Source organism: Corvus hawaiiensis, chromosome 4, assembly GCF_020740725.1.
Source record: "Corvus hawaiiensis isolate bCorHaw1 chromosome 4, bCorHaw1.pri.cur, whole genome shotgun sequence".
NCBI classification, from domain to species: domain Eukaryota; kingdom Metazoa; phylum Chordata; class Aves; order Passeriformes; family Corvidae; genus Corvus; species Corvus hawaiiensis.
This window is the reverse complement of record NC_063216.1, coordinates 70,566,229-70,579,777: the sequence shown is the minus strand read 5'-3', so window position 1 is coordinate 70,579,777 and position 13,549 is coordinate 70,566,229. Positions and strand designations below refer to the sequence as shown.

At 36.3% G+C, this 13,549-nt stretch overlaps 1 protein-coding gene across 3 annotated transcripts in view; it reads left to right on the top strand.

The window, feature by feature from the left end:
• PCLO (piccolo presynaptic cytomatrix protein) overlaps window positions 1-13,189 on the top strand; it is a 329,242-nt gene extending 316,053 nt beyond the window's left edge. For all 3 annotated transcript variants that reach the window (XM_048300868.1, XM_048300870.1, XM_048300867.1), the window contains 3 exons: window positions 2,701-2,835; window positions 3,448-3,593; window positions 8,088-13,189. In XM_048300868.1, the coding sequence (XP_048156825.1) occupies window positions 2,701-2,835; window positions 3,448-3,593; window positions 8,088-8,228 (422 nt within the window). In that variant the 3' untranslated portion in view covers window positions 8,229-13,189. The remainder of the gene's footprint in view (window positions 1-2,700; window positions 2,836-3,447; window positions 3,594-8,087) is intronic.
• Window positions 13,190-13,549: the final 360 nt, after the last annotated feature.

Genomic DNA, 13,549 nt, shown 5'->3' with positions numbered 1-13,549 from the left:
TTACTTTTGTCTTGGGTAATTCTGTTTGACAGCAGGCATCTGATTAAAAAGGAATGGGAGCACAATCCATGCTTATCAATCTCTGGAACTGACAACAACAATGAAGATGACACATCCTGTGATTTAGAGCTGCAGTTAATTAACCTTTTACAATGCAGAGTGTGACAGTCCTACAAGAATAACAGCTTTGGTGTTGCCACCACCACAGCAAATTTAAACTCCTTGACTTCTCAAATACCTTTCAGCAGTTTAGTTAATAACCACCATCTTTTAATTGTTAATGAATTATTAATAAATATGGTCCCCCAAAAAGAGGTGTGCAGTCCTGAAATAAACCACGGATGTATTTAAACATATGTATAGATATAGATATATTTAAGAATTGGTTGCCTAGAGTTGGCATGTTGCAAAAATGAACACAATGATGCTGTGCTTGACTGTGTTCCTCCTGTGGTGTATCAGTAAGTGTGAATTTGATATATATGAAACAGGTAAAATATCACACTACTTCAGCTTAAATATTTCTTATCCTTTTCAATTTTTACTCTAGCATATGGCTGTAGTGATGCCATGAAGATTTTTTGCCTTTTCTTTTATACCCCTGTTATACCTTTTTACGACTTCTGTATTCTTAGTGCTTTTTTGCCTTCATTCTTGTACTTGTTTGTTCAGCAAGGAGACCAAACATTTTAGAAGCTTCGTAGCTAGGGATCAGTGTGCCCCAGACCCCAAGGTCCTCTCCAGAACACATTCTGTAAACTAAGAACCATCCAGGGGAAGGTTCCTCAGGGAGGGGGGGCTCATTCAAGCCTCTCATTGGGGAATTTTTGATAGATATGCTAATTAGTAAAACCTATAATATTATACCAGATCTTTTGAGGGTGTGCATTGTGGTGCATTCAACATGGATGTGTGCACCTAAGGATCCCTAAAATAAATACCAAGGTAAAATCCCTTTTTCCTTTCTAACCGTGTTTGACTGTTCATTTTAAGACCAGGAAAAGGCATCAGTTGAATGTCTTGTTTTCACTCTTTGTTTCCTGAGCTAAATTAGTAATTTTTTTTAGTGCTTTGCTATATGGTTCCTTGCCACTGTGATAATCCTGTTTTGCACCTCTTTCATCTGAAAATAATTTTTATTGAGAGAAATGTTACTGCTCAAGTTAAAAATTATTTTTCACTTCCTTGGGAAACCCTATTAATACTTTCTTAAAAAGATATGCAATATCGCTTTTTCAGAGTTGTATTGTAGAATTTATCATCATCCAATGTACCAAAATACCTGCAATCAGTTCCATTCTCACATCACTTATGACTGATGTTTTCTAAACTTACATAAGAACACAAAAGGTTGTGATTGGTTGCTGTATATTTTTATTTATTCCTATCAATGCAAACCCTGGGGTTATCCAATCCCATGACACCCTGAGGAAGTTTATTTCTCTCACACCAAAGAACATTCGTGTCCAGCTCAGACCACTGTGAACTCTGTGAATTGACAACTGTGAAAAAGAAGCTGTCATTTTTAGAGGGAGTTATTCAAATTTGGTTATACATTTGTGATACAGGAAGTAATCTCCACATGCCACTTGGCAACTTAATACTACTTAATTGAGAACCTTCTCCAGATGTATCATAATTGTTTACTTTCTGCAGAATTGCTTTGCACCTTAAAACATCTTGGCACAAGCTTCTAGAATTGCCAGTAGTGTTAAAGCCTGCTGGCACCAGAAACTAGGTAATAAAGAATCCCAGGGGCTTTATGGTTTGTTTTCTTTTGAACTAATGTCTAAAGAGAAGAGGAAGGTGAATTCATAGTTTCAGTAGCAGGACAATAGATGGAGAAGCACAACTGCACTGCAAGATGATGTTAGTATAGAGAGAATTGAGTTGAGGATCTGCTCCCACCACCATATGCATTTAGAAGACGTAGCCGTGCTCCGCTCTGCCTGGCTTCTGTAAAGGCTTGCGGGAGGACAGGCAGAGAAAAGGCAAAATAGCTTTGTCTACATTTCCTTCTGTGCCTTCTCTCCATCTATGAACTGATTTAGAGCGAAATCCATAAAATGTGGAAATAATGGGCCAGTATTTCTGCCCACATAAGTAGGGAAATTACCTTTACTTTTAAAGGTCGCTGTAAGCACTTCCCTTTAAACTCTGTGAATGATATTGCTCCATGTATGTAGGAAGGTGAAATGAAATGCTGACTTCACCAGACTTACTTTATTGCCTTTGAATATCTTACTTTTAACACTCTATTGAATGTTCTCTTTCTTCTTTTCTTACTTTTTTTTTTTAAAACGAGATAACTTCAGAATCTTGTAGCAAATGTTTCTGAAAAGGTGAATTGCAGTGACCGTTATGTGACTTGTAATGACTCCCAGAAAAATTTCTATTCTTGGGAAAAAAGCTCCACTGAGGCAAATGCATTCTGAAGCATATAATCTAGTTATACAAGTGTACTGCATGTACCTACCATTTGCTCATCCAAACTATATATTATCCTTACACTCTTGACTAAAAACTATAAGCTCTAAGTATAGCTATAAAAACTATAAGGGGAAAAAAAGCAAAAGCAAACCCCAAACTAAAAAAAAACAAAACAAAACAAACCAGCAGAAAATTTTACTTCTCTCCAAGTCAAAAAATGCATTCCATTTCCTTTTACATTAATGAGGGTTGCTTTTTCTGCTTTTCCAGGTAAAACACAGGTCATGGGTGAAATCAAGATTGCATTAAAGAAGGAAATGAAGACAGATGGAGAACAACTGATAGTAGAAATCCTTCAGTGCAGAAATATCACATACAAATTTAAATCTCCAGATCATCTACCAGGTATCACTAAGAAAACAGCTTCATGATACTTTGAAAACATTAAGAGGTTGCATCTTAAGTCATTTAACATCCTCACTAAAATGGAAAAGAAAATTGCTTCTTAGCCAGGATGACATATTCTACAGGATTCTTTTTGAAGTGCTTCTTTTCTCCTATGACCAACTTTAATGAAAGTAAAAACATTTTGAGAAGCAAATTAACTCTCAGAAGTTAATCCTCTTTTTAATTTACTTCTTATTTTTAAAAATTAATCTACTTTTAATTTTAGTAAAAATTATAAATCCCTAGGTTATCAAAGAACAGGTATAACTAGTAAAGTATTGTATTTTTATGAAAAAGCTTTTTGAAAACTAAAATCTCATGCTTACAATGGTATTTTCATACATCGATGAAGACATCAAGGTATTTGTTCTTTCAATAACAGCATTATAAACAAAAAGTAATTCTCTTGGATTTGGTGGGGTGGGTCCATTTCTACACCATGTGAACAAGAACAGAGTATGACTTTGTAAATTGTCATTTTTTCACAAAAAATCCCCTCTGTTGAAATCATTAAGAACAATGATTATTTAAAAGCTTCTGTATTTAACACATTGAACTATTCTTCCCCAGACCTGTATGTGAAGCTGTATGTTGTCAATATCTCTACCCAAAAGAGAGTAATTAAGAAGAAAACCAGGGTATGCAGGCATGACCGAGAGCCTTCATTCAATGAAACATTTAGATTTAGCTTGAGTCCTGCTGGGCATTCTCTTCAGGTAATTCTGCATTTTATTAAATCCTAATTTTGGATGTTGTCTGTGTTGTGCTATGGGCATTTGAGCTCGATCTTCTACCCCAGTTGTTTGCTGAAAAGAGAAAACTACAAAGAAAGTAACACAGTTATATAATAATGGAAATATCAGGCTAGAGGAGACATTAAAAGATGGATTACTCCGTCACACCACACAGAGGAGGGGTATTTATAGATCAGGCCTGAAAATTTTAGGCGTGATCTGTTCTTAAAATCCCCCAGAGAACAGAGTTATACATGCCTTCCAAGAATAATTTTCTATGTATTTAGAAACTTCAGTGCAATATCAAAATTAAATAGATCATATTTTTAAATTAAGCTCATTTATCCTTAAGTATCCTCACTAAGTACAGAGGAAAACTGATCCACTTTCTTTTTAATTAAGAAAAAAAGGTTTTACGTTGAAAGGCTATCTTATCGCTTCTCTCTACTTTTCAAGGCTAAGTCAACCAAATTTCTTTGATATGTCCTTTTGCCTAAATGCCTAAACATTTTATCATTCTGTCCAGTTCTCCAACTTCTTTAAAAGTTGTGGTACCTAGAATTTGATACAATAATCATAATCTCAGACACTGAGAATTATTGATTATGCCAAGGCTGATATTCTCTGGTACATTTGCAATGGAGTTGACTTTTTGTCAGTCTGTTATACATCAAATGATGCATGGAACTGGTTCAGGAATAGTCCCTCTCCTGTGTTTTACTTGCTTCCACAGATTTGGTCATATGGCCAGACTTGTGGATTTTTGGACAGGTTGGATTCAGTTTTCCTACTTAAATTTATTTTCACATTAGGAGATAACAAGTGTAAGCCATATATTCAGGCTCTCTCCAGTCAGTGGAGGGAAACAATTCAAGGGGTATCTGCAGGCCAACCTTAAAATTAAGTGGAAGACATTGCTGGGCATATCAGCACTTTACATACCTTTAAATCTGTCAGAGCAGCCTGAATAAAACAGCTGCATTTTGGTGACTAAAGTTAGTCTGGATTATCTAAGTGTCTACATTAGGCTTATTGCCTGTGTCAGTAATATCACAGTCAAAATGGATGTTACTTCAAAAACAAGACACCTAAAAATAGATAGTGTTTCTCCTGGTTTAAGGTGTCCTAACATCTTATTGTTTTGATAGACTCAACAAAAGGCTGTTTAAGGGTTACATTTTCTGGGGAAAGCCAAAGTGGTCAATAAAGTCTTGCCAAAGTTTAAGAGCTCCTGTAAAAAATTTTCTTCCAGTGGTGGTTTGAAGAGGAAACCATATAGGGTAGGCCAGTAAAGAATTCACAGAATCCTACAGATAAATAATCCATCAAGTTTTTAGGAGGGAGATAGTGAGGGACATATCCATAGGAACAGTTATCCTGAGACTTGACAACATTTCCCCTGGAACTCTGTCACATAAAGAGGAGACTTAGGGGAGTCCTCATTGTGTTCTTCAACACCTTCCTGAGGGGAAGCAGAAGGGCAGGCACTGATCTGTTCACTGTTGTCACCAGTGACAGAACTGAGGCAATGGCGTGAGGCTGAGTAAGGGGAGGTTTAGGTTGGATATCAGGGGAAAGTTTTTCACCCAGGGGGTGGTTGGACTCTGGAAGAGGCTCCCCAGGAAGTGGTTACAGCACCAAGCCTGACGGAGTTCAAGAAACATTTGGACAACACTCTCAGGCACACAATGTGATTCTTGGGGTATCCTTCCCAGGGCCAGGAGTTTGACTTTATGATCCTGACTTATGTCTTTAAAATCAGCATATTCTACGATTCTATGATTCTATGATTCTATGATATGTGCCGATGCTGCACACCAGAGCTAAGAAAGAGAATGAAAGCTGTAAAAGTATCCTGTAAAAGTATCAAGGAGCAAGTTTAAAACAAAGGAAAAGTGTTTCTGCTTCATGAAAATTGGATTTTGAGCTGTCAAATGGATTGCCTTTATATATTGTGAGTGCTAAATTTTTTCATAGAAAAAGTAGCTGGAGAAAATTATAGGAGAAATTTATGGACGAAAGACACCAAATTCTGTTAAATAAAAGACTTACTACCTGTGAGTCAGGAAGTCAATGGTCCACATACCTTATTAGATATTTTGAGAGAATGTCAATACTTAATTGCCTGGTTCTTATATTCTGCCTAATACACTGCCCTCTGCACTTTTGAAAGCAAAATATTTGCCTGGAGAGAGCTGTAATCTGACTCAGTGCATCTGTTTTTATGTGCTCTTCAAGCTTAGCAGTCGATTTGTTCCTCTGGCAAAGCATGAACCTGGGTGATTTGAATGCTGGATTTGAGTAATGAACATTTAGGACCAAAGACATGGACACAGTCAAAAGAGATCTGGGGGAGAGGGAAATGAAACAAAACCAGAATTTATAGAACAAAAATTAAATTGGAAGATGATGGAAGAAAGTAAGATCACAGAAAAGGAGTGAGATCAAACATGATAATAATAGAAGGTACAATGTAAAGAGCTATGAGAACTAACCAGAGGCAGAAATTAAGACAGTCTAAAAATCAGCAGCAAGTGCTGGGAATATTTGCCATAAAAATGGGACCATTGGCTTTTGAGGAAAAAAAACCCAAAAAACAAAAACCAACCAAAATGAAGAAAAGCTTGAATTGTCTGGTACAGAGTAATGGGAATAAATAAAAAACCCAGAAACCCTGGGGTTCAGAAACTAAGACTAATTGATCCAGGACAACAAGACTGGAATTTGAGGTCTGGAGCAGAGAATAAACAAGGATGAGAGACAGACAAGCCAGAGAAGATAGACCCCAGGGTTCATGTGGGAGAAGGATAGAGGACAGAACTAATGAAAAATTGGATATATTTTTTTCTGTCCTAAAACTGTTAATTGTGTCAGAATGAAAACATTCTGTGGAAAACATTTTGGCAGGTTTAAGACAGGCGCTTTCCTCAGGCCCTGGCAGTTTTTCCTTGCTTCTCTGATTTCCCTGTTTCTTGGCAACTCACCTGTGACCCTTCTGGAAAGCACTAAGCTTCTGGCTTGTGGCTCACTGCAATTAGAAATTCATAATGTCCTAAGCGAGAATAATCAGAAAAACCCCGAAGAACATATTTCACAGATGTTCTGGTTTGGTTTTCCAGCTTCTGGGCAGTCCATTCTTCAGCAAACACTGAACCTAGGGACCTAGAAAGCCATCAGCAGTGGAGGCAGGCTGCCTATTTTCCTCAAGGACACCTTTTCTGATTAATGGAGTTTCCTAATATTTCAGTGCCTAAGAGTTTTCCCCTCTCAAACCTGTTGACTAATAGCCATTAGGTGTCTAAGCTGTCCAGGTAGCCAATTGATATCAAAACTGGACAAGGAAGTAGGAAGCCTATTCAGGAAAACTTTTGTAAATTTCTTCCCTTTTGAAATTTATTTTATTTGTAATGTAAAGTTTGCATTTTTTACTTTGCTTTCCAAATCAGAATGGAAAATTTTCAAAAATGTTGATGTTCTTGATACGGGAAATTCTAGTTCTTCTACAGTTCTGTTACATGTCTACTGCCATGTGGTTTCAGCAGAGTACAAAATCCTTGTGTCCTGTCATTTTTCTTCTAGACTAGATCTTTGAAACCAAACAACAAAATGCCCTATATTCTCTCCTGCTGGTTCACACAGAGACTGACAGCCTCCTCCTGCTATCATTTACTTCCCTTTCTTGTTGCTTGTTGATGTCTGCTCAGTAACTGTAAATATTACAAACCTGCTGCTAATCCTGTCATGGAAATGCAAATCTTCATTAGTTCTTTCTCTTTTTGAAAAACTTAGAAATTTAATAAAAAGAAAACAAAACCAAACAACAAAACATTGTGCTTGTTAATTCAGTTACTCAGAATCAAGAAAAGCTAATTTTTTTCTGAATGTGTAACTATAGCTCATGCCCTGAATTATACATATTATGAAATGCATTTTCTTAGAAACATGTATAATGAACCTATAGATCCACAGAATGAGACAAGTCCTTAAGAAAAGTGTATTTTTCGCATGGCACAAACCTCTGTAGCTGGAAAATATGTGGTTGGATGACATTTCACAGAGAGCCTTGAACACCCAGTCTTCATCAGACTTCCACAGACTTAACAAGATCTGGTACTTCACCTGCACAGAGCTTTGTCTTGTAACTTAAAACTTGACTTTATGCTCATCCTTGGCAACCAGCAGGTAAACAAATTGCTCATTAACATTCAAGATTGTCATCTTCTAATTGCTATGTCTCATGATAGGGAAACAGAAGGGAGAGAAGATTCAATTTTCACAGGGCTTTTTGTGAGGGGGTGACTCTATATAAAAAGTTATGATCAGTGTTTCTTTCCTGTGCATAGCATATTTGAGCTCAACATTTCTGGATCTTTCATGTTTTGCTAGTATTATGTTACTATGCACATCAGTGAATTATTATTATTATTATTATTATTATTATTATTATTATTATTATTATTATTATTATTTTCACAGATTCTGCTTGTCTCCAATGGAGGGAAGTTTATGAAAAAGACACTGATTGGAGAAGCTTATATCTGGCTTGACAAAGTGGATCTAAGGAAAAGAATAGTAAACTGGCACAAACTGTTGGTCAGCTCCACACAAACACACTGAGCAGAGCTGTCTGCTTAGGGCACAAAACATGCAGAGTCTGCTCTAAACAGCATCACTTCAAGAATATAGTTTGATATCATTGTGTTTAGCTAGTCTTTCAGATACAAAGTAGAAAAGAGCAGTCTCTGGGCTACAAAGCACACTTAAATGAGGGCTAGTACACTTATTTTTGCTGCAAAATACAGCAAAAGGAGAAGAAAATCTGGGCCCAGAAGTTAAAGTGAGGCTGTTTGAAATGAAGACTGATATGAGGGCTCCATGTTGTTGGACTCTTTGTGAAGAGAGTAACTGTGAAGGAAATGATGAAGGCTGGAGGCAGGTGCTAACACAGAGCTCGGCTGCAGCTGGAGGTAGTGTGATGGGAAGCACAGTCTGGTTTTCTGTGCAACCAGAAGGAGATCATTTTATGCAAAAGCAGCTAGGGTGACTGACTTTCCAAATCTCACTTATCAAAAGTGCAAAACTTGCTCCTCTGCACCTTAGGATATCTGATAATTTGCTGTAGTGAGATTATGCCACTTGACACAAACTGCAAGATGTTTGCAAGAGTGGTAATGTTATTTTACATTACTTTTTTCCTTCTTTCTTTTTCCTTCAAAAACTATACTGTGGATAATCAGATCTGATTGTTTCATTTGTTTCTGTGTGTTAAAAATGGCTATAAACCACTCTCCTAGAATGTAATGAATAAAATTATACGAACTGTCTATACCTTGGGATGTGGTTTTAAGGAGAAAGGACAGGTAATAAACCACACTACATCAAAAAGAAAAAATGCTGTTTCAATGTCAGTGACACTGTACTTCACCCCACCCTTTGAATCAGAAAGTCTAAATCAGTTTGAGAATGAAGAGACTTAAGCACTGGGACTAATGCAGTTATTTCAACTAGTCCTTATGTTTTTCAGCAACCAGTCTTGTTCTGAAACTGTAGAGAGACAATGAATTCTAGGCTGTTTTGTGGGCACTTTGGAGCAGCAGTCCCACCATGCCAACACTGACCCTCTTGATGCAGGGCACTGTATCAACACTAGGGGCACGCTAGAAATCTAAGGGGAAGAGACAGCAGGGCAGTTCCTGACTGAGTGCAGCTGCATTAGAATGAAGAATATCCTCTTGCTATCTCAGGTGAATGTCTGAGTATAATCCACTCAACAGCATGGCTTCTCAGGCAAGTAAACAGGAAGGTAACTTGCAACTTTTCAGGCTGTGTCAGCACTTCCATGCTTGAAGTCCCCTTTCACGGATTCAAAGGCAAGCAGTAAGCTCCCTTGTGAAGAAACTACTGCCTGACATGGCTTAGTCTGGTTGTTACATTTTCCCTTGAACCATGTTTGAAGAAGGGAGAGCTTTTTCTCCTATTCCTAAAAGTATATCAATTTCTTTAAAACCCAAGAATCAATGGTACTAACTCTCATGTTACTCAGAACTCATTTAATATTTCACAGCTTCAATAAAAAGTAGTTTCCCTGGAAATACGATCTCATGACCTTTGCATACTTAAAAAGAAAATGACCAAATTTATACATGTCAGACATTTATTTTTCTTGCCCAAGAAAGACTTTTATTTTTCTTGCCCAAAAAAGACTTTTCAGTTTTCATTAAATTATTCAATGTACATTGTCTTATATTTTCTGAATATATGCAGTACACTTCCACAGGTTGTGCAAGAGCAGCTGAGAATATTCTTCTGGAAAAATATTATATGCCTTTTAGAAAAAGGAAAAATAAAGTTTAGGTTATTGAGCAATTGGATTGACTGTGAAAAAGCTACACCATTTAATCTGGTGACACTTCCCACATACAGTTTTTGTTTTATCTTTATCAACTTAAAATATCATCATGGAACAGGAATATGAGAAGAAATATAGAGATGCTATTAATTCTACACACACCAAGGAAACTCCTGTTGTTCCTAACCTGCTCGTAACCTGCTTAACTTGCAAGAAGAGCAATCTTACCAAAATCTTATTAGCTATCTTAAAAACACAACATCACTGACAGTGGAAGTAGGATGTGTGCTTTAATGTTGAATTTTATGCTTTCACCAGTATATGTATACCCTATCTCTCATATATTTTAAGAGCAGTCCTCTGGAGTTAGTGTAAAAATTCTATATGTTTTGATGTTGTGTATGTTTTTATAAGAAAATACTTCAAAGAAAAAAATCCCCGATTGAACCAAAAAATCCTGCCTGGATACATTTGACATACGTGTTGCTCTCTTGGTGGGTTATCTTGCATTCCTGATGACTATACTGTGTTTGTACTTTGAAAAAAGATCCGCAAAAAAAAAAATTCCGTGTGAAGTACAAGCCATGAGGTGTGCAATTTTGTGCAAACTGCTGGCGATTTTGTTCTTGCTAAGATTTGCTATAAAGGCAGCAAGTCTCACTGGTAGTTGCTATGGAGATTTCTGAGAGGAACGAGCAGTATCTGGCTGCCTTACTGGAAGCCTGTAATCATCATTCTTAATTGAGAAAGTGGACAGGTGTGCTTTGCTCTCACACACATACAAATGTGGCCAATATTTTATGGAATACTTTTGTTGGGTGGTATAGCTGCGGCTGTAGGGAACAGCTGCCTTTGAGGATAATTAGCTGTGGGCAGCTGGTTTAATTCAAGTGACTTTGGTTCTCTGAACAACACACAAAATGTTTGTGCATGTTGAAATGGCAGTTTTGGACTCCTGTCATGAAACACAAAGAGTAGAGTTTGTGAGGAACATGGCGCTGCCTCGGCCAGCTGCAGCAAGGACAGGGCTCCTAGGGTGTCACCCAGGGTGGGTGTGGGTCAGACCTGGGCCCCTGCACTCGGCTTTCTGAGGCAGCATCATTCAGATGTCAGAGAATGCTACCAAAGTGTGCCAAGTTCCTTTTTTTGACCAAATTTCTAGGTTGTACTGAAATCACTCTATGCAACACAGATTCATGTTTGAATGCATAGTTTCTTTTTATGTTGTTTGTTTGTTTGTTTTATGAATGAAGTCAGGAAAAACTCTCGTGACAATGTTTTTTAAAAAAATAATCAAACAAGGACTATTAGTATTTTTTTACCGTTTTGTATATATCTCAGTATATTTTTTTTTTCCTCATTAATTTTTATTTCTTTTATCTGGCCAAAAGTGCTTAGATGTGGCAACAGCTTTTATCATTTCTGAGTGATTGATTATCAATGAGTTCATACATTTCTACGATTGCTTTGAAGATACATATTGCAGGGAGGCAACAGCAGAGGCATTTTAACTCTTTTAATGCATAAATCTGCTGAGACAACTGAAATTGAAGCTGCTTTTTAGTTCAAGGCCTTGTATAGTGGAAACAAGCTGAAGTATGAGCAAAAGCACAGTGTGTGTGTTTACAAATGACAGGGATTTATAACATTATCATTATTATTAGTATGCATACAATGAGCAGCAAACAGCCACTTTTTTTTTCCAGGTTAAAACTAGACATGAGAGTTTCTATGATGAATGTTGAGCTAGTTCTTTATCATTACATTTTAAAGGGATAGTATCCAGGGGCAATGAGTGCTGCTTCTTTATTATTACCCATGGTTTTACATTACATGGATCCTGTGTGGAAGAAACAAAAACCAGTAAAAGTCAGTAACAATCAACCTGTTGACTTGAACTGGCTTTAAATTAAGACCTAGGAAATATTTGAGTTATTTTTCTGGATGATGGGTGTTTGCATGGTTACGTTGTGGGATATGGTAGCTGGTAACCAGCTGATACTGATTCATACTTTGAGGATGATGATGAAGAAAAAGAAGACATCTATTATATTGTAAGCTAGTGTGAGCCCAATAGAGATTATTTAATTAGTATTTAGTTTCATGGAGATATCATAAAGATGTTAATAGTATTTTTTTAAATTATTATTTGAATCATAACTGACACTATTTTTAACTAGTTTATTTTCATTGCTACGATGTTGAATGTCCCAGATTCATTATTTGAGTATATATCTAGATATGTACATACCTATGTGAATAGCAGAGAAAATTTGTGAGTGTAACTTATAAAGGTAATGAAACAGAGAGGAAATTTAGCATAAGTATCCACCTACATTATATTTAAACTCTAGTCCTACATGCCTTGTGAATTTTCAGTACACTTGACATGTAAGATGAATGGCTCTTTATAAATACATGTTGCCTTTAGAAAGAAAATAGAAAGAATAAGTGAAACCGGATACTCTCTCTTTAAATCATAAGAAACATTTTAATGTTTTCTATATGTTCTGTTTTATTATTTTGAAAAAATTAATACGCAAATATATTGATGAGCTCAAAAGTTATAATATATATAGATATCCATAATTAAAACTAGATGATTTGACGAGAGTTGTTTTCTTAATTTATTACCCTGTAAATAAGTATACATTTTTGTAAAACAAACTGAGTTTAAATTACTAATTCCATTTGACATCCAAGCATGTGAATGTGTCCTTATTTGATTGTATCTTATAGATGTTCAGTGATGTGCTCAGGTGCTCAACAACGGCTGACTAACGTGTGTGCTGTCATGCTACAGACAACGTGTACAGCAGACACAATGTTTAAAAAAAATCCAAAAAACACCAAAAAAACCCCTGCAAAAACAACAAAAAAAAAAGAATAGTCCTTGGGCAAATGTAATGTTTCCACAGTGAATGTTGCATGCATAGGTGGTGGTTTGTTGATATTCATTTCGGTTTGAATTTCTTTTAATTTTCATTTTGCTTTCAGAATCATCAGGAAAAATGAAAACAAAACAGATTTGTTCTTAAAGTTGTAAAAACTGAAACAAGCAGTATGAGAATTGTATAAAAATGCTTGTAAATCTGTCCCAGTTTTCACTTTATGTATAAATCCATGCCATGGTTTTGTGATTGTATACAGGATGTATCTTGAGAACTTATGCAAATTGTGCTCTATAAAGGCTGTTATCCCAGTCTGACAAATAAATATTTAAAATATCTGGTTTGGTTTCTTTTTCCTAATTAACATGAAAACCTATTTTACTGGTTTAAATTTCCCATTTGTTTACCACAGTGGTTTCATGGAAATGCTCTACACACTGCCTGTAGTCTTCTGTCCTATTTCAGCATTAGCACATCTCCCAAGGTATCACTCATGTCCCACACTTCACCTTGAAATAAAGAATGGTTCAGTCCTCAGAACTTTTTTCCAAACAAGTCAGAACCAGAATCACATTCAGCTTGTTGATATCTTCATACAGTTTCATATCTGGCAACCTATATGGGCAGTAAATATATATGCATACATCAGCACAGTTTAGGAATACCCAGGGGTTTGTCTCTTCAATGTGAAGAAAAGG